Here is a 19531-nt window from a genome sequence, read left to right on the forward strand (position 1 = left end):
CCAGCTACGCAGGAGGCTGAGGCAGGAGAATGGTGTGAACCCAGGAGGCGGAGCTTGCAGTGAGCTGAGATCGCGCCTCTGCACTCCAGCCTGGGTGACATAGCGAGACTCTGTCTCAAAAAAAAAAAAAAAAAAAAAGGATATTGAGGCCCAGAAAGATGAAGTTACTCACCTAAGATTACACAGATAATAAATAACAAAGCTAAAATTTAAACCTAAGTTGCCTTACTTCAGAGTCTAAGCTCTTAAGCCTGAGAGATGGGTTCCGTTACTGAGTAGGGCTCAGTATACTGGTACAGAGGTGCAGTGAACTGGCAGGTTCCTCCACCTTTTCTTTATTTGTTGTTTTTTTAAGAGATGGAGTCTTGCTATGTTGTCCAGGCTGGACTCAAACTCCTGGGCTCAAGCAATTCTCTCACCTCAGCCTCCTGAGTGGCTGGCACTACAGGCATGTGCAACTGCACCCTGCCAGCCCCCTCCACCTTCTGCCCGTGATGGAGCCAGATGTTCCAGGGCTGGGGTTTGACCTCAGCATCTTAGCCAATCAGGCATGTCCAAGGCATGGGGGGGGGGGGGAAGGGGGGGTGGCGCAAGGCCAGTGTGCTGTGTGCTGTTGCCCTCCAGTGGCTAGGGTGGGGAAGAACAGGCTAAAAGCTGCCTTGAAGCTGAAGAGGGATAGGGGACATGGTTGGTTCTTAGTTCTCTCGTCACAGAATACACAATGCAGGGGTGGGCATTAAGAGATCTTTATTTTACCAGAAGGGACAGGCAGTGGGGCAGTGCAGCATCCAAGCCCCAGACCAGACATGCAGCATCCACATGCAGGAAGAGCTACACAGGCTGGGGCAGGGGCAGGGCCAGGGTGGGATGCTGGGACCACTGGACATTCACAGCACCCCTGCCAAGACGCTTGGGTCCTGGGCTCTTCTGCCTCCATTGGAGCAACGAGACAGAGGATTGGGTTGCTTCCCCATGGCTGGAACCCCATCACTCTGGCCAGGAAGAAAGATGGCACAAGGGCTCTGGGGTCTGGCCAGGTTACAGCACTCGATTCTGTACAGGGTTGGCATAGCCTTGTCTACCAGAAGGGCCCAACACCCAGGACAGAGCAGCCCTAGCAGGAAGAAGGTCTACACACTTTTCTGTCCCCAACAGGGCTAGACCCTCATCTCAGAAAACTTAGCAGAGCTGGCACCAAGCCCCACTGCCCCAGCAGACACATGCCCATGAAGAGGCCTTCCCTGAGCATAAGCAGGGGCCTCCTAAGGCAGTAGGAAACTGAGGAAGCTGCTGTAGACAGGAGGCCTTGCCTCTGTGCCCGTGGGGTCAGGGAGAAAGGACAGGGTATGAGCGCCAGCCGGGGTCTTGGGCAGATGAGGGGAAGGACAGTGGTGCTAGGCCCTGCAGGTCATGGCTGCCCAGACCTAGAGGGGCAGTAGCAGGTGAGGCTGTGGGCTTCCTGTGGCAGGATTTAGGGCTGGGAAGACCAGTCCGGGAGAGAGGAGAGTGACCGTCCTACATAGAACCCCTGCCCATGCTGGGCTCTGGCCACAGCCATAGGGAGGATGGGCAGATGCACAGAGAACTTCAAGGCACCAGGATTCTGAGGAGCAGCAGGGCCACCCCCCACAGACAGAGAGTGATTGTAATAAACATCTTCAGCTTAAACTACATGATGTGCATAGGGGGAAAGAAAAAGAGATAAAGGAAAAGACACACAGGGAGATGAGACACAAACCTGATGAAAGTGGCAGTGAAAGTGGGGTAAAAGAGAGGAAGAGGAGGAGGTGGACAGAGACAGGAGAGACAGGAAGACAGCCAGAGATGGCCTGAACACGCAGCACTTCTGGTCCCTTCAAGATAAGGCACCAGAGTCAGTAACATTCCCATTGTTCTGTGGGATTAAAACGGGTGCTGGAGGGAGGGCTGGGTGGCTGCTGAAGAGAGTGGGCCTGCAGGAGCCTCACACCTGCACACCGGTGGCCTTCTTGATCAGGGGTATCTGCAAGGATGGGACATGCCATGAGGCCTTGGCTCCAGGACCCAGGACCACTCTGCCTGGCCAGTCCGATAGGCTGCCCGGGCAACCCCACCGCAGCTAGGCAGACACACACCTTAGATAGGTCCACGCCCGTGAGGGCATGCACAGAGGCAGGCAGCTCGGCCAGTAGTCGGTTCACTTCTGATGTGACCTTGCTGTTGTCTCCACTGAGGACCACAATCTCATCGACTTTGGTAAGTGGGGCAGCGATTTTGGCAGCGATCTAGGAGGTAAGAGTGGGAGGAGAGCCTGGTTGGCGCCGACTCTGTTCCCAGCCTGGTTCAGCATCTTTCCCTCCCTTCCTCAACTCACTCCAACCCCAAAGCAGCCTGGGCGGCCCTTAGTGAGCCATGGTAAGAGAGGCCCTGTGGGCCAGGGATGGCTTAGGTCTGTTGTAGGGTTCCTGCCCCCTGCTGAAGATGCTCCTCATTTAACCCTTCTAGCCACCTGTCCCTGTGTTACTCGCAAGGCCCAGAGAAGTTCTGGCACTTGCCCAGCTAGTCAAGCAAGGACACTTGGACCCTGGGACCCACTTAGGTGGAAGCCTCACCTGGGGCAGGGCCTCCAGCACCAAGGCCATCTTGGCTGCATCCCCATATTTCTGGTAGGCTTCCGCCTTGAGCTTCATCCGCTCAGCCTCCGCCTTGCCCATCGCCTCGATGACTGCTGCTTCCGCCTCCCCGATTTTGCGGATCTTCTCAGCCTCTGCCTGTGCCAAGAGGACCTGCTTCACCCTGGGGGAGCCCAGGCCAGGCAGGATCAGTGGGATGTACCAGGGTACCCTCAAGCCTTGCCTGGGGGCCAGCAATCCTTCAAATACTCTGCCTTGGGGGCTGTCAGGGGTGGGAAACATTTGAACGGAGGGGGGTGGCCTCACCTTCTGGCTCTGGCCAGGGAAAGGCCACCAGCTCCCAGCTCTAAGTGGGAGGGGACAAACCAGGATGCTGTCTATGCCCAAGCACTACAGGCACTGGAGCCTCCTTTATCTATTTAGTCTTCCTAACAGCAGTCCCACAGGGTACATGGGGTTATCCTCACTTCACAGTGAGTAAGAAGACACAGTGGAGGAGAAGTGGCTTCCAAGCTGTGGTCAGGAGAGTACAGGGAGTGCACTGAAGGCAGAGGAGGCTGACTAAGCCCTGACCCTGGCACCTGGGCGGCTCTCACTTTTCACCCTCGGCAATCTGCTGGATACGGTGGGCCTCGGCCTCGGCGGGCCGACGCACTGTAGCGATGAGCTCCTTGTCCGTACGCAGGATCTCCTGTGCCTCCACGGCAATCTGTTTCTTGCGCTGCACAACCTCAATCTCAATCTCTTCCTGCCGGATCTTCTGCTGCTCACGGGCCCCCTGCAGCTCATAGGCCAACTGGGCCTCAGCTGTCTATAGCAAGAGGGTGGTTGGCATATTAGAGTCTAGTCACCAAGTCCTGATCCCTGAGGCCCAACCCAGGATGCCCTCAGGCTGCTCACCTTGATGTTAACCTCCTCACTGAAGGCTGACTTTTGCAGCTCGAAGGCTCGCTTAGAGTCAGCAATCTTGGTGTCTGCCATGAACTTTACATCCAGCATCTCCTTCTTACACTCAGCTTCCTGGGGGCAAAACGGGCAGGTGAGTGAGTAGAGGTCCCGAGTCATCATGGTCCCATCACCCCTGAGCTTCCTGTCCTTGAACCCACGTACCCGGATGCCTGCGTCCCGTTCAGCCTCTGCCACGCCAATGTCAGCATCTCTCTGCACCACGGCAGTCTGCGTCTTGCCCAGGGAGCTCAGATAGTCCACTTTGTCATACACGTCCTGGGGAGGGAATGGGGTAACAGAGGCTCAAAGGAGCAGCCAGAGGCACAAAGATGCCCCTCTAGCGATGCCACCATCTGCCAGATGGACACCAGGAGATACAGCTTCCCATCACATCGTACCTTGATGGTGAAGCTGAGGATCTCAATGCCCATGCGGCCAACGTCAGGGGCTGCCACCTCCCGCACCAGCTTGGCAAACTGGTCCCGGTCCTGATAAATCTGCTCCACTGTCAGGGTACCTGGGGGCAGAGAGATCAGGGGCTGGCTCCCCAGGGACCCAGCCAGCTGGGGAAGGGAGGAGGCATGCATGTAGAGGTCAGGGTGCATGCAGGGTGCTGCAGTCTGAACTGGGTCTCCTGGGGTATCTTCTCAACAGCACTTAACACCAAGCCTCCTGCTGCACAGTCCAGGCTGGACAAGGAAAAGTGTCCCAAGCAGCACTAGGTTCCTGAGCAGACTGACAGCCCCCATTCTACCCCAGTGCCCTCTCCTTCACTCAAGTCACCTGAGGTTTTTGAAATTAAATATTTGAGGAAGAACGTTTTAGCTTGAAACACCAGTGAAACAGGCCCCCTGCCCAGCCCTGCACCCCTTCCTGCCTTGGCTTAGGGGCCCCGTGAGGCTCCTCAAAGGCAGGACAGGGCCTCACCGAGGATGGAGCGCAGATGTCCCTCCAGGGTCTGTAGGACGACGTTTTTTATGTCCTGCACGTTCTTACCCAGAAACTGCTCACAAGCCACCGCCAGGAGCTCCTTCTCTGTCATAATCTTCACCTGCCAGTGATGACAGAGGCGCTTCAGCCAGGCTGGAGTGAGGAAGACGGAGGCCCCAGACCCAGAGGTAGGCAGGATGATGGCTGTGCCTCCTCCCTTCCTTTTTTCAGATCTGGAGGCCCTGGGTGGCTGGAATCTGTCTGAGGCCTCTAGTGGGGAGATAGCAGCACAAGGGCTTCTCACACTGTGAAACTTCACCTGCACTGGCAGCCCCAGGCCCTGCCACGGCCTCTCATGGGCATTCGGGGCTTGTCTCCCCATCCCTTCAGCCTACTGTCCCCTCACCAGCCAATTCCTCCCTTGCAGGCTTCCCACACATGGGAGACCCTGAGGCTGAGGGGCAGAGAGTATGACAAGCAGAATGAGCAATAGGGACACAGACAGAGAAGGAAAGAGCCTGGACAGGGCATGAGAGGGTTGGCGGATGCAACCAAGGATGCCCCTCTTTCTTGAGGTACTCAGCCAACCCCTCGCCGAGGCCTACAGCATGGCTGAACCTCACTGCCCTGTGATGCCAAGAGGTGGATTGGGGCTGGAAGCCCTCACCTAGGCCCCCAGCTGGGAATATGACACAGCCTCTGACTCCCAGAGTCCAGAGCTCCTCTGCCTCACATGCCTCTCCCTCTGGGCCCCACCCCTCCCACCCCATACCCAGGGAACAAGGAAGGCCTGGATTCTGGGGCTTGACATTTCCAACACCTGCAAAGAATGGGGTTGGGTTAGTGAGCCAGGAGCCCTCAGCACTGGTTCTGTCCCTCGTGGGCCCGCTGAGGAGAGAAGGGGTGTCTGTTAGTCCTGCTGGGTGGCCAAAAGGGCCCGGTGAGCATGTTCCAGTGGCGACGACCCGACTGGCCCTCTCTTGCGGGACTTGCGGGGGCTGGGGCGCTGGAGAGAGACTGCCCCTGGCTGCCGTCCTCTCCTCCTCCCCCCGAACCCGAGTACAGGACCAGGCAGCTCAACGGACATGCGCGGGGCTGCTGAGTTACTATACCTGGGCGACACCCGTCACAGTTAAAGCTACCCCCTCGGCCGTCTCTACGTCCTCGCAGCGGGGCTGCAACGTCATAATCTCTAGGGAAATCCTGCCAAGAAACGCAAAACAGGGGCATGGGTCTGGGGGCGCAGGGCCTGGTGGTGTTGGGAAAGAGTCTAGTACCTCACTGCTCCAGCTGCGTCCTGGTGAGGAAGGTGGAGGAAGGACTCTCCATGGGGCTGAGATGGGAGTGTCTGAGAAGGAGGTGGGCAGGAGGGCAGGTGGGTGCAGGTGGCCCCAGGGGAAGGAGCGGAAATGAGCTGTGTATGTGCACACACCCTCTGCTCAAGCCAGCCTGGCTGGTTGTGAGGAAAACGAAGTAGAAAGAAGTGGCTGTAGGTGGTTGGGGGCTGGTGGTTGGGGGAGAATTCAGGTGTAGCTGTGTGTATGTTCTAGGATAGCAAGTCAGTGCTGGTCCTCCCGGCTCTGCTGCGCAGGCCATCCATGGATGTCATCTGAGCCTCCCGCAGGGGCCCTGGCCCATTCCTTGATCTACCCAGCACTCCAGGGTGCCCCAGGAAGCTGCCCGGAAAGTTCTGTCTGATTGCCTGGCATCCTGGAGTATGCGCACTGCTGGGCTAAGATGGAAGTGATTCTGTACCTGCCCCTTGCCAGAGAAGCCCTACTGGGTGGCTGCAGCCTTTTGACTTGAAACCCACATCTGGTATTAAGCCCAGGTGGGTCACATGGGGAATGCACACTGAGGTCACACTAGAGCTTCTTGGTCAAGGAGTGTTAACCCTGGAAAGAGTTGTTCTGGCCAGGCAATCTGATTCCTCCAGGGTCCACAGTCACCCGCCTTAAAAGGGATCTGGGCATGTGCAGGTGTTTCAAGTGCAGGTGTGGGTGTGGAGCGGGACAGGACTGCATCAAATGGGGTGTTGAGGGAGGCCTGGACCCTACCCCTTCCACACAAGGTACTCCGAGCCTCTCAGGCCTCTGCACCTCCCATGGCTACAAGGGCTAAGGAGATGGGGATGGTCCCCTTCCCCATTAGAGACGGCAGGATGGGTGAAGAAGGGAGTGGTGGTATAGTGTTTTTGCCTAAGTGGAGGCTGAAGGGCAATTTAATGCAGAGGGAGGGGGTGAGAAAGATGCAGTTCAGGCCTCTTCCAGCCTGGGAACCTGCTGGCACACAAGCTCTGAGGGGGCAGGGGCTTTGTTTGTTCACTCCTGCAGTCCACATGCCTCGAATTGAGAAGGTGCTCAGTAGAGAGCTGGTGAATGAAGCAATGAAGAGGGGAACCCACACATGACAGAGTAAGCATTTGGAGCTACTTAACACTTAAGCCCAAGAATAGATTTCACCAGCTATGGCTGCATGGTAATGAAGGCCTGGCATCCAGGGACACTCACTGGCAGACTTGGCAAAGCTTCCAGAATCCCTTGCTGTTTTCCCACTTGCAGTCCAATAGGCAAGGGCAAGGGACCTGGGGATCTACAGGGATCCATACTGGCACCCAGAGCAGTTGGAGGAGAGAAAAGAGGAGAGGGAGGAAGGCACGGTCTCAGGAGGGGAGTCCACTGGCTCCTGTCTGCCAGGCCCCGCAGGGCAGGAAGAGAGAAGGTTAGACACGGAGGAGGAAGCAGGTGGGTTATTACCTGTGCAACCCCTGTTACGAATAGTGGAACCCCCTCCGACGTCTCAATATTCTCACAGCGACACAGGATGGTCATAACCTCCAGAGACAGTCTGAGGAGCAGCCAGGGGATGGGGAGAGGTAGGGACAGGAAGGGGAGGAGGGGACACAGCAAACACACACAGTAGTTACCAGACAAGCACCGATGCCTGATGCCTGGGGACGGCGGTGGGGGGGCATGCTGTCAGTAATCCAACCCCCCAACTGCCAGCTCAGCTGAGGGCTGCAGGAGAGCAGAGATCCCCCGTGCTGCTCCAAGGCCTCTGGGTCTCTTCTCTAGCCCCAATCCCTTCTAGTGAGGACCTGCTGGGCTGGGGAAGATGCCTGCTGCCACTCTGGGCCTGCAGCCTGAGGTCAGGAGGCTTGTGCACAGCGCACCTGGGTTGCCCGCCACCTCACTTTCCCAGGGATCCTGTCGCAATCTGGGAGACTGAGCCTTAGCCCCCTGTCTTCACACAGGTAAACCTGTGTTTCCAGAAATCGGGAGTAGGAGGCTATTCTGGGGACTCCTGAGCTTTAGCAAATGCTGAATCCACCAGGTCTGCACTTTCTATCACTAAGAAGGCAAGGCGAGGCCAGAAAAGCCCAAATGTTCTGATGTGGGGGTCAAGGAAGGCTGGGGGAGGGGAAAGTGTGTTCCTGCCAGAATATTCAGGGACAACTGGGAGATAAGGGAGACATTTAATTGGGAATTTCCAAAGTTTGCCAGGGGCAGAGAGAAGATTATTGGCAAAGAAAACAAGGTGCCTCGAAGCTCCCTGGGCCATGCTGGCTGGGCCTCCCTAGGCAGTGTATGTGCAGGGTGGGTGTCTAGACAGAGTCCAGGCTGTGGACAGTGTGGAAGGTTTCCCTAAATCAGAGGAAGGAAGAGAGGACAGAGGCCGAGGGTGAAGGGGCAGAAGCAGGTGGAGGGGTGATAAGCAGCAGCAGTCAATGTGCAGCCCCCATCACAGCCCTGGGAGGGGCCATCCCCACAGTGCCAGCCCTGGGGCTCTGGCCATGCAGATGTGCAAAGGTTGCCTTCGTTTGAGCCCCTAACACTAGCAGCCTTGGGCCTGAGAGGATTCTTGACCCGGCTCAGACAGAAACCCACCAAGCTCTCTTCTGGGGAAGGAGACAGGGAAACAGGGGAGAGAGAGGGAGGGAGGAAGGGTAGTGGGGAGGGAAGAAGGGAGGCTGCAGCTCAGATGCCAAAGGTGGAAGAATTGCTCAGGTAAGAGAGAGCTGCCCACATCAGGGCCTTGGGATAGCATAGGATGTGGCAGCAAAGTGTAGCAGGAGGGGTCGCTGAGCCTGGAAGAATGGCCCAAGGGCACGTGACATATAGACAGTTGCGGAAAGGACCTCGAGAGGGAGGCTAAGTATCCAGGCTGAGTTAGAAGCCTCTACTCTGACCCGAGAGGCTCCTGCCAGCATAGGGAAATAAAGGCCCCAGCCTGTGGAGATGTCCCCCAAGCAGGCTAGGGATTGGGGAAGAGGCTGCCCCCAAAGAAAAGGGGATGAGGGGAAGGACTACTGGCTCAGACTACCCAGCAAGTGAGACCAGAGGGAGGATGTGGAGCCTGGGTGTGAGGTCAGTGTCCTGGGAAGAGATACAAGGCCCTTCACCTCTAACTTCCAAACTTGCTGTCAGAAAGGCTTGGCCCTTCTGTCCTGGCTCTGCTCCCTGGAGCAAGAAGGGAGAGCAGGGGACCAAGAATCCGGAGAACGGACCGTAGGGGAATTGGCCTAGCAGTGGCTGCCCATGCAGGACAGGTGTCTGGACAAGATACTCTGTTGTGCTGGGAATGCACAGTGTGCGGGGTGGCGGTATGTCTGCAGAGGGCTCCCCACGGCTTCTGACAGGCCACTGGCCCACTCAGGTGCAGCCAGGATCCTCTCGAGTGAAGGCTGTGGCCACTATTGATTACTCTGACACTTTGAGCTTTGAACCAGAAGAGTCCCCCAGCATCGCTCACCTCCAGCCAGGTAAAGTGAGGGAGAGGTGGGAGAGTGGAGCTGTTACCGGGAACCAGTGAAGTTAATCCATTGTGCCATGCTTCCCAATTCCCCCTGACCCTAGCAGATGCCCTCAGACTCCCAGGAGCCTCAAGCGCTAGTAGCTTGGTGCAGACGTGAGCTGTTGACAGGTGGGGGCTGGGGCAGAGGGGGTTTCCACTGGAAGCTCCATGATTTCCCCTGTGGGGTGACCGACCCCCTTGCAACATGACAGCTCTGCTGCCCTTGTTGCCTGGGTCCTGGTTGGGAAGGGTCTGCTCCTCTCCTCCTCACCACCCCATCTCCCATAATCAGGAAGGGGGCGATTGTGAAAAGGTAGCTGGCATGCCTCATCTCTTGGGTGCGCAGTGAGGGTGCCAGGAGAGGCCAGGTCTGGCCCTGCCCTAGGCTCTGCAGGCAGCGGCAGGTAGAGCCGGATGGTGGGTCCTCTGGGGAGCTGAAATCTCACTTCCTCTAGTAAGTCTTTCCAGACTGATTTAGGAGGTCCAGACCTGTCTTGCTCAACCCCAGCACTAATTCATTAGGTCCCCCTCCCTGTCTAAGTCTAACTCACCACTGTCATAGAACCACTTTTGACTATATGTCCATTCTCTGCCACTTCGTCCCTGACTGCAGTCCCCAGGGCCTGCATAGGTAAGGGTGTGCATGGGGTCTCTCCAGCCTTTCCTCCCTTCATATGCCCACTCCAAACTGGGTGTATAATAAAAGACTTCTTAAATAACTTGGAGTTGTAATCAGGAAATCAAGATTCTGCCTGGGATATGACCCTGAATTCTCTGGGACAGAAGTAATGCCACCTCCGGTGGAAAAAAGAACACCCACTAAGGAGGGGGTGCCCATGACAGACCTACCTGACGCGTGTCTCCCGCACCCCTGTGCAACCCCTCTCACATGCTTCTTAGGAGGCGCCCTCTCCACCCCTCCAACAGAATGGAATGTGGAAACGGTGGATGCTCTAGCTGACCCTCAGGGTGAAGCAGAACAATGCTGGAAGCCCCTATCTCCCTGGCCCACTCCATGACAGGTCCTAGAGCCCCCAGGTGCTTACCTCTGAGTGTCGGAGATACACCACCAGGCCCAGGCCCAGCCGCCAAACACGTACTGTTTATAGTCGGAACCACAGCAGCCCCCTGGGGAGCAAAAAAACCACCACAGGTCAGTCTGTTCTTGGGTCTGTCTACCCTCCAGCCCACTGAGCCATTTTTGTCCTTTATCTGCTCTGATACTTGACAATGCCTACTGTTGGGTGCCTAGTGCTGAGGTTACACATATATGAGAGAGAAGTTCTCCCTGCCCTTATGGGACTTAAAATCTTGCTTGGTAGACAGGCAATTTACATAAAGAGAAGGAGAGCCAATGAATAGTTCAGAATGTAAGTGCTTCCAGAGAACAGAAGAACAGAACAGGACAATGGGCAGAGGTGATCTGGAAAAGCTGCTTTTTTTTTTTTCTGAGACGGAGTCTCGTGCTGTTGCCCATGCTGGAGTGCAGTGGCGCAATCTCAGCTCACTGCAAGCTCCGCTTCCCGGGTTCAAGCCACTCTCCTACCTCAGTCTCCCAAGCAGCTGGGACTACAGGCACCCGCCACCATGCCCGGCTAATTTTTTGTATTTTTAGTAGAGACGGGGTTTCACTGTGTTAGGCAGGATGGTCTCAATCTCCTGACCTCAGGATCCACCCGCTTCGGCCTCCCAAAGTGCTGGGATTACAGGCGTGAGCCACTGCGCCTGGCCTCCATTTTTTTTTTTCAGACAGAATGTCACTCTGTTGCCCAGGCTAGAGTGCAGTGGCACAATCTCAGCTCACTGCAACCTCTGCCTCCTGGGTTCAAGCGGTTCTCCTGCCTCAGTCTCCTGAGTTGCTGGGATCACAGGTGCCCCTACACCACACCTGGCTAATTTTTGTATTTTTAGTAGAGACAGAGTTTCATCATGTTGGCCAGGCTGGTCTCAAACTCTTGGCCTCAGGCAATCTGTCTGCCTTGGCCTCCCAAAGTGCTGGCATTACAGGTGTAAGCCACCTCACCAGGCCAGCTTTTTTTTTTTCTTTTCTGGAGACGGAGTTTTGCTCTGTTGCCCAGGTTGGAGTGCAGTGGCATGATCCCGGTTCACTGCAACCTCTGCCTCCCAGGTTCAAGCAATTCTTCTGCCTCAGCCTCTCGAGTAGCTGGGATTATAGGCATGTGCCACCACACCCACCTAATTTTTATATTCTTAGTAGAGACAGGATTTCACCACGTTGGCCAGGCTGGTCTCGAACTGTTGACCTCGTGATCCACCTGCCTTGGCCTTCCAAAATGCTGGGATTACAGGCGTGAGCCACCGCGCCTGGTCCAGCTTCCATTTTTAATTAATTCAATCAATAAACAAGTATGCCCTGGAGTTCACCTGTTATCACAGTGGGTGTAGACAGAGAGGGAACGCAGACGGGGACAACACTGGGGGGCTGGGAGGGAAGGAAGAGTCTCCCAGCCAAGGTGAGGGGGTTTGCTCTTCTGTCTGGCAGACACATCCCAGTGAGGCTGGTTCTCTACTTTCAGAACATTCAGAATGACTTTGTTCCCCACCCGTGGGAACGGGTGGGGAAGGCAAGGTCTCAAAACAAAGGCTAACTTGTGGTACCAATGGGAGAAGTGAAGACAAAGCAAAAAGGCCTAAAAAGGAACTGGTTCGGCTGGGCGCAGTGGCTCAGGCCTGTAATCCCAGCACTTTGAGAGGCCGAGGCGGGTGGATCAAAAGGTCAGGAGAAGGTCAGGAGATGGAGACCATCCTGGCTAACACGGTGAAACTCCGTCTCTACTAAAAATACAAAAAAAACTAGCCGGGCATGGTGGCGGGTGCCTGTAGTCCCAGCTACTCAGGAGGCTGAGGCAGGTGAATGGCATGAACCCGGGAGGCGGAGCTTGCAGTGAGCTGAGATCTCGCCACTGCACTCCAGCCAGGGTGACAGAGCGACTCGCCATCTCAAAAAAAAAAAAAAAAGGCCGGGTGCGGTGGCTCAAGCCTGTAATCCCAGCACTTTGAGAGGCCGAGACGGGCGGATCACGAGGTCAGGAGATCGAGACCATCCTGGCTAACACAGTGAAACCCCGTCTCTACTACAAAATATAAAAAAATAGCCGGGCGAGGTGGCGGGCGCCTATAGTCCCAGCTACTCGGGAGGCTGAGGCAGGAGAATGGCGCAAACCCGGGAGGCAGAGCTTGCAGTGAGCTGAGATCCGGCCACTGCACTCCAGCCTGGGCGACAGCACGAGACTCTGTCTCAAAAAAAAAAACAAAACAAAACAGGAAGTGGTTCTTGGAAACAGTGTGTCAACTATACAGAATATCTAATTCAGCCACAACCCAGATCCATGATCTAGACATGTTCTACATGTTCCCTATACAGAAATGAGAAAAATCAATTCCTAAGATTCTTGTAGTGAATTCTCTTGTTAATGTCAAAATTCCTCAGCAAGTTCAACGAAACCTTCATAAAACTGGACAGGCAGTTAACTTGCAGTGCAAAAAAATGTACAGGAAACAAAATTCAAAGGAAATAAGTGATCTGGGAAAAACCAGAGTGTTATCATTTCTTTTTTTTTTTCTGAGACAGGGTCTCATTCTGTCGCCCAGGCAAGAGTACAGTGGTGCAATCATGGCTCACTGCAGCCTCAACCTCTTAGGCTCAATTGATCCTCCCACCTTAGCTTCTCAAGTAGCTGGAACTGCAGGTGTGTGCCACTATGCCAGGCTAATTTTTGTATTTTTTGTGGAGACAAGGTTTCACCATGTTGCCCAGGCTGTTCTCTAATTCCTGGGCTCAAGCGATCCACAGGCATTGGCCTCTCAAAGTGCTGGGATTACAGGCATGAGCTGCCGCGCCTGGCCGAGCATTATCATTTCCACGTTCACAAATTTAGGTTTTCATGAAATCTTCAAAGAACCTCAAAAGGTTGTCTGACTCCCAAGGTCAAGGGTCTGGGGGAGTTTCATGCAGCTGGGTGTCTCTGGGGACTCATAGCAGGGAACAAGGCAAGAGGAGGGGCAGAGGGCAGATCACACAGTGTCTTGTGTGTTAGGCCAAGAAGCTGTGTGAGTGAGTGACAGGGAGCAAGGTTACCCTTGAGAAACACATATCACTTTGCACAAGGAGGAAGACACTGGGATCAGGGAGACTGGCCTCTTGCAGTAATCCAGGCAAGGCATGGTAGCTGATACTGCAGACAACTTCTAGAGCAGTCTTATCCGTGACAACTTTCTGCAAGGGTAAGAATGTTCTGTATCTTCTTCTGTGTTTATGCTGTACAGTACAGCAGCCTCTAGCAACATGCAACTGTTGTGCACTTCAAATGAGGCTGGCATGACTGGGGAACTGAATTTTTTATTTAATTAATTTAAATGGCCACCTGTGGCTCCTGTTCACATTGGACAGTGCAGCTCTAGTCTGGGTTTGGGTGGATGCTGAGGACAATAATAGAAACAGACACAATGGAGAGAACGGGAAACTGGGGACAAATTTTGGGTGGGTGGAGGCAAAGAAATAAAGACCTCCCAGTGGGCTTGAAAGGTTGGAGAGCTGGCATCTAATACTGCCTACCAGGCAGGTAACCCCGTTTTCTGGGTCTGCTGCCATGCATGAAGTTCCAGTAGCAGAGCCAGAGGTCCAGGGATCAAAGAGCAGCCCTATAGTGTGGGCAGGGAACAGTAAGAGGGGGTCCTGGGTCTCTGTTTCTCTGGGGTAGAACTACCTGCTTACAGGGCTGCTGTTCAAGGTAAGCCATTCCAGGCTTCTCTGACCTGGGAAATGGGGTGGGGAGGCCTCTGAGGACAAGCACTCAATCTGAAACCCAAACCATCTCAGGATCAAGTGAAACTGGAAGGGGACCAAAAATCACAGCTTATTTTACATCTTCTGGCCTGGTGGGGGCTGGGGCATGGTTGCCTTGGGCTAGCTCCAGGGGACTTCTCAATGTGCAGTGGGAAGGTGGTAGTGGTGGTGGTAGGATGAGGGAGTGAGTGGGGTGGGGGATGGACAGGGTAGATGGCCACTCTTTGTTTTCCGTTTTTTTTTTTTTTTTGAGACAGAGTCTTGCTCTGTCGCCCGGGTAGGAGAGAATTGGCACAATATTGGCTCAATACAACCTCCGCCTCCCAGGTTTAAGAGATTCTCCTGCCTCAGCCTCCCAAGTAGCTGGGATTACAGGCAACCACTAACACGTCTGCCTAATTTTTAAATTTTTAGTAGAGATGGGGTTTCACCATGTTGGCCAGGCTGGTCTCAAACTCCTGACCTCAGGTGGTCTGCCTGCCTCAGGCTCCCAAAGTGCTGGGATTACAGGCATGAGCTACCGCACCCAGCCCACCCTTTACCTTTAACTTATTCTTTGGCTTGGGGAGCAGGCTGCCACAGCTCAAGCTGGGCCTTGGTTAAGAGCAACATGGCCAGGTTCCCAAGGGTTGCAACAACAGGAAGCTGAAACTGCCAGATTGCCTGCCCCTACCAGCATCCTCCCCTGGAAGGCAACTTCCTGCCAGCTTCCTGATCACTCAGCCTGAGCACCCCTCCCAAGAGGCCAGTTAGGTGCCTTTTCCTTGACTTCTGTAACTCTTACTCATCTCAAGACCTGGAAGTTTCTCCTGACTGTACCTCACTCTTTCTTTTTTTTTTTTTGAGACGGAGTCTGGCTCTGTCACCCAGGCTGGAGTGCAGTGGCCGGATCTCAGCTCATTGCAAGCTCCGCCTCCTGGGTTCACGCCATTCTCCTGCCTCAGCCTCCCGAGTAGCTGGGACTACAGGCGCCCGCCACCTCGCCCAGCTAGTTTTTTGTATTTTTTTTAGTAGAGACGGGGTTTCACCATGTTAGCCAGGATGGTATCGATCTCCTGACCTCATGATCCGCCCGTCTCGGCCTCCCAAAGTGCTGGGATTACAGGCTTGAGCCACCGCGCCCGGCTACCTCACTCTTTCTAATCCAACTTGCTTTCCCTTTCTACAGTTAAGCTGAAGAACCACAAAATACTCCATGATAACCTCTGTTCCACTCTCTTAGCCCTTCTACAGGACACAGCCCCACCACTCTGCCCTCTCAGGAGCATCCCCTGCCCTTCCTGGCCTTCTTCCACCTTTTTTTTTTGAGACAGTATTGTACTCTGTCACCCAGGCTGAATGCAGTGGTGTAATCATAGCTCACTGCAGCCTTGAACTCACGGGCTCAAGCGATCCTCCAGCCTCAGCCTTCCATACACTGCCATGACTGTCTAATTAAAAAGAATTGTTTTTGTAGAGACAGGGTCTTGCTATGTTGCAGAAGCTGGTCTCAAACTCTGGGCCTCAAGTTATCCTCCCACCTCGGTCTCCTAAAGTGCTGGGATTACAGGTGTGAGCCACTATGTCCAGCCCACCTTCTTCCCACTAGTCAAGAAGTCCAGGCTGGGCGCGGTGGCTCCCTCCTGTAATCCCAGCACTTTGGGAGGCCAAGGCGGGCGGATCGAGAGGTCAGGAGATCGAGACCATCCTGGCGAACACGGTGAAACCCCGTCTCTACTAAAAATACAAAAAAATTAGCTGGGCGTGGTGGCGGGCGCCTGTAGTCCCAGCTTCTAGGGAGGCTGAGGCAGGAGAATGGTGTGAACCCAGGAGGCAGCGGAGCTTGCAGTGAGCGGAGATCGCGTCACTGCACTCCAGCCTGGGCGACAGAGCAAAACTCTGTCTCAAAAAAAAGAAAAAAAAGAAGTTCATATCCTGTCTGGGCATGATGGCATATGACTGTAATTCCAGCACTTTGGGAGGCTGAGGGGGGAGGATTGCTTGAGCCCAGGAGTTTTGAGACCAGTCTGGGCAACATAGGGAGACCCTGTCTCTACAAAAAATTAAAAATTAGCAGCCAGGCACGGTGGCTCACACCTGTAATCCCAGCACTTTGGGAGGCTGAGGTAGGCGGATCACTTTAGGCCACGAGTTTGAGAATAGCCTGGCCAACATGGTGAAATCCCGTCTCTACTAAAAATATAACAATTAGCCGGGCATGGTGGCGTGTGCCTGTAATCCCAGCTACTTGGGAGGCTGAGGGATGAGAATGGCTTGAACCTGGTAGATGGAGGTTGCAGTGAGCTGAAGTCACACCACTGCACTCTAGCCTGGGCAACAAAGGAAGACCTTGTTTTTTTTTTTTAAAAAAAAACACTGAGTGTAGTGGCATGCACTTACAGTCTCAGCTACTTGGGAGGCTGAGGTGGGAGGATTGCTTGAGCCTGGGAGGTCAAGGCTGCAGTGAGCTGTGATCATGCTACTGCACTCTACTAGCCTGGGTGACAGAGCAAGACTGTGTCTCCAAAAAAAAAAAAAAAAAAAAAAAGGCCCTATCGTACTAGGGAGTTTAGCCTTTCTTGAGCCACATACCCCTTTAGCAATCCAGCAATGCCTACGGACCCCTCCTCAAGAATATTTATTATTTATTTATATTTTGAAACAAGGTCTCACTCTGTTGCCCAGGCTAGAGTGCACTGGTGTGATCTTGGCTCAATGCATCCTCTGCCTACTGGGCTCAAGCGATCCTCCCACCTCAGCCTCCGGAGTAGCTGGGACCACAGGTATGTGCCACCACTCCTGGCTAATTTTTCTTTTTGGTACAGACAGAGTTTCGCCATGTTGCCCAAGTTGGTCTCAAACTCCTGGCCTCAAGTGACCCATCTGCCTCAGCCTCTCAAATTGCTGGAATTACAGGAATTAGTCTGGCCAAGAATACTTATAAATTCATAAAATAAATACATAAGAAATTATATTGAAAGTTATCAAAATTTAAAACCAAATGTGCAATATAGTAATATGTCGTTCTTTATTAATACATTAAATATTAAGATCTAGTGGTAAATCTAATTACTAGCTTAATTTCAAAATGTAAATTATTTCCTTTTTTTTTTTTTTTGAGACGCTTACAAGCGTGCGCCACCATGCCCGGTTAAGTTTTTGTATTTTTAACAGAAACAGGGTTTCACCATGTTAGCCAGAATGGTCTCAAACTCCTGACCTTAGCTGATCCTCCCGTTTCAGCCTCCCAAAGTGCTGGGATTACAGGCATGAGCCAATACGCCCGGCCAACAGATTTTCAAGGTACCAGCAATAACTGTAGTGTAGTAGGAAAATTTCTGCTAATACTATCATGAATTGTTGCTAACATTCATAATCACAGGAAACACTAAATTTCAGTTAGGGTGAGTGAAAATAAAATTATGCTTTTCTCCCCTCTTATCCCCACCCTGACCCCATCCAAATGAAAATGATTCCCCTTTAAAATTTTCAAAAGTAGAGAGAAAAAAGTTTTATGTTACAAACTGAAGGAGGGAGGTTAGATAAGAAAGGATGGAAAAGATGACCATGAGATGTATTAGCATCCTCCTTCTGAAACTGGGCTGGGTGAGATGCCTCTGGTCTTAGATGCAGGTCCAAGGCGCAAGGTAGACAGGTGGGGGCAGGGGTGGGAGCAGTTGCTCTGCTCTCTCAGGAGTCCACATGCAAGAGGGAGCTAGATCTCAGCTTGGTCATCTCAAATCCCAAGGTATCATTGTGCCAGGCATTATTCGCCACCCCCAACCTTCTCTGCTTCCCTGACTCCACATTCTCAGTTCTCAGCATGACCTCCTCTTCCCACCCCTAAAATGGCTTTGAAGCTAACAGTGCATTGACTTCTGTTCTGAAGACCAGGTTCTCAGTAACTGGAAGGCACAGAGCAGCCCATCTCTGGGGCTCTTCTTGCCGCTCAGTCCCAAGACTTTCCACAAGGATGGAACTGTAGCTTTTGTCTTCTCAGTCCAGAGTCTGGGCTTCCTGAAGGAAATTCCACAAGAAAAATAAAGTGCAGTGCAGATTCTGGTCTCTCAAAACCTTCTCTAAGGGTGTGGACTGGGAGACAGGTCCAGGTCATATAGAAGAGCAAGTCTGGCTTCAGCGTTCTCTGGGAGTCTCCCTTCTGTCCCCAAGGCTATTTCTGGTCTTCAGGGGGGTAGGGTACTTATCTCCCACACACTGGGGATGTCCCAGTGGACAGACTGATTTTGAGACACAAAGTGAACTTGAAGCCATGTTTTGGAATGAAAATTCCCAGTGGATTTATCACACCTCTCCAAGGGTTGGCAGCTATAAGGCCTGGCTCAGGGCTTCTACCCGCTTCTACCTCTTCAGTAACCAGTTCTACCAAATCTGCACGCAGGCTGAAAAAAATCAGCACTGATAGTGGAAAGACAGCCAAGAGAAATTCCTCCAGCTCCAGGTCTCCAAGCTGTCAGGCACCAGGACCCCCCTCCCCCAACTTCTGAGAGTCAAGAGCTGCACAACCTGGTGGCTTGCAAGATGTCAGCCGCTTCTTAAAGCACCCCAAATATAAAATCTCAATAGCGGCTCCTTTTCCCCAGTACCGCAGTCCCCATGCCCCACCTAGACAGAAATAATGGAACTTGCAGCATTTTGCAATCCCGAGCTGCACAGCCCAGAACCGGGTTTCCCAACCTGTAGAGGCCGCACCCGCGTCTCCTGGGCGGGCAGTGCCGGTAATCCCCAACAAGCCCCAGCGTGTTTGGAATTAACGGGTCTGACTGTGCCCAGAGAAAGGACCTCCATCTCAGGGCCCCTCCCCATACAGGCACCTGCCCTCCAGGGCTGCGCGACCCGCCCCCAATCCCGGGTTCTGGAATCCAGCCAAACCTCCGCGTTCCCCAAACCACTAGTTCCCTCCTTCCTGGAACCCCACAGCTTCAGTTCTGGACCCCACACCACACGGTGGAGCGGCGGGGAGGCCCCGCCTAAGGAGGGGGAGGGGGAGGAGAAGCAAATAAACACAGGAAAACACGCAGCGGGAGGGGGAGCGCCCGAGGGTGCGCAGCAAGGAAAGCGTGAGTACAAGGGGATCTCTCTTGTCAGGGGCCTCAGGTGCGGCCCGGGGGCCAGAGCCCTGCGCCGCGCGGTGGACTCAGGCCCAGCTCTTCCCCGTGCACTCCCCAGCCCTGTAACCACCCCGAGCACCCTCCACAGCGCCCACCTTCCTCGCCGCCCCCTCACCTGAAACCACCAGCGCCTCGTTGGGCCCCACCGTGTGGCAGTTGCCCATGGCGCCGGCGGCACTGAGGGCCCTCGGGACCGCACAGACCCGAAGAGCAGCAGCGGGTCCGCAGCGCCGGCCGCGCCCAGCCTATCCCGCCACCCCCAGCGGCCGGCCGCCCGCTCGCCCGCGCCCCTCTGTGGTCGCAGCCCCGCCGGAAGTGTGGCGGCGGAGGGC

The 19531-nt window shown here is 54.2% G+C and overlaps 1 protein-coding gene across 4 annotated transcripts; it reads right to left on the reverse strand.

Moving 5' to 3' along the window:
* Positions 1–730: 730 nt before the first annotated feature.
* Positions 731–19518, reverse strand: FLOT2 (flotillin 2). 4 transcript variants are annotated; one of them, XM_008010844.2, is made up of 11 exons: positions 19315–19518; positions 10331–10412; positions 5603–5693; positions 4488–4611; positions 3959–4077; positions 3723–3836; positions 3513–3632; positions 3209–3423; positions 2592–2775; positions 2115–2264; positions 731–2002 (listed from the first exon to the last, which is right to left on the reverse strand). In XM_008010844.2, the coding sequence occupies exons 1-11, from the start codon at positions 19361–19363 to the stop codon at positions 1964–1966; spliced, it is 1287 nt and encodes a 428-aa protein (XP_008009035.1). In that variant the 5' UTR covers positions 19364–19518; the 3' UTR covers positions 731–1963. The 4 variants fall into 4 exon arrangements, with proteins under 4 accessions (XP_008009035.1, XP_008009036.1, XP_008009037.1 ...); XM_008010845.3 differs by lacking the exon at positions 5603–5693 and adding an exon at positions 7247–7337; XM_008010846.3 differs by lacking the exons at positions 10331–10412; positions 19315–19518 and adding an exon at positions 7247–7339.
* Between the last annotated feature and the right edge of the window lie 13 nt (positions 19519–19531).

This window comes from Chlorocebus sabaeus, chromosome 16, assembly GCF_047675955.1.
Source record: "Chlorocebus sabaeus isolate Y175 chromosome 16, mChlSab1.0.hap1, whole genome shotgun sequence".
In the NCBI taxonomy this organism is placed as follows: domain Eukaryota; kingdom Metazoa; phylum Chordata; class Mammalia; order Primates; family Cercopithecidae; genus Chlorocebus; species Chlorocebus sabaeus.

Bases quoted from the DNA above. Each gene is read 5' to 3' on its own strand.
- FLOT2 (XM_008010844.2), bottom strand. From the start codon at position 19,363: ATGGGCAACTGCCACACGGTGGGGCCCAACGAGGCGCTGGTGGTTTCA. The intron at 5,694-10,330 runs GTAAGCACCTGG...GTTTCTTGGCAG, and splicing joins TGTATCTCCGACACTCAGAG to GATTTCCCTAGAGATTATGA. The intron at 3,633-3,722 runs GTACGTGGGTTC...TTTTGCCCCCAG, and splicing joins AACGGGACGCAGGCATCCGG to GAAGCTGAGTGTAAGAAGGA.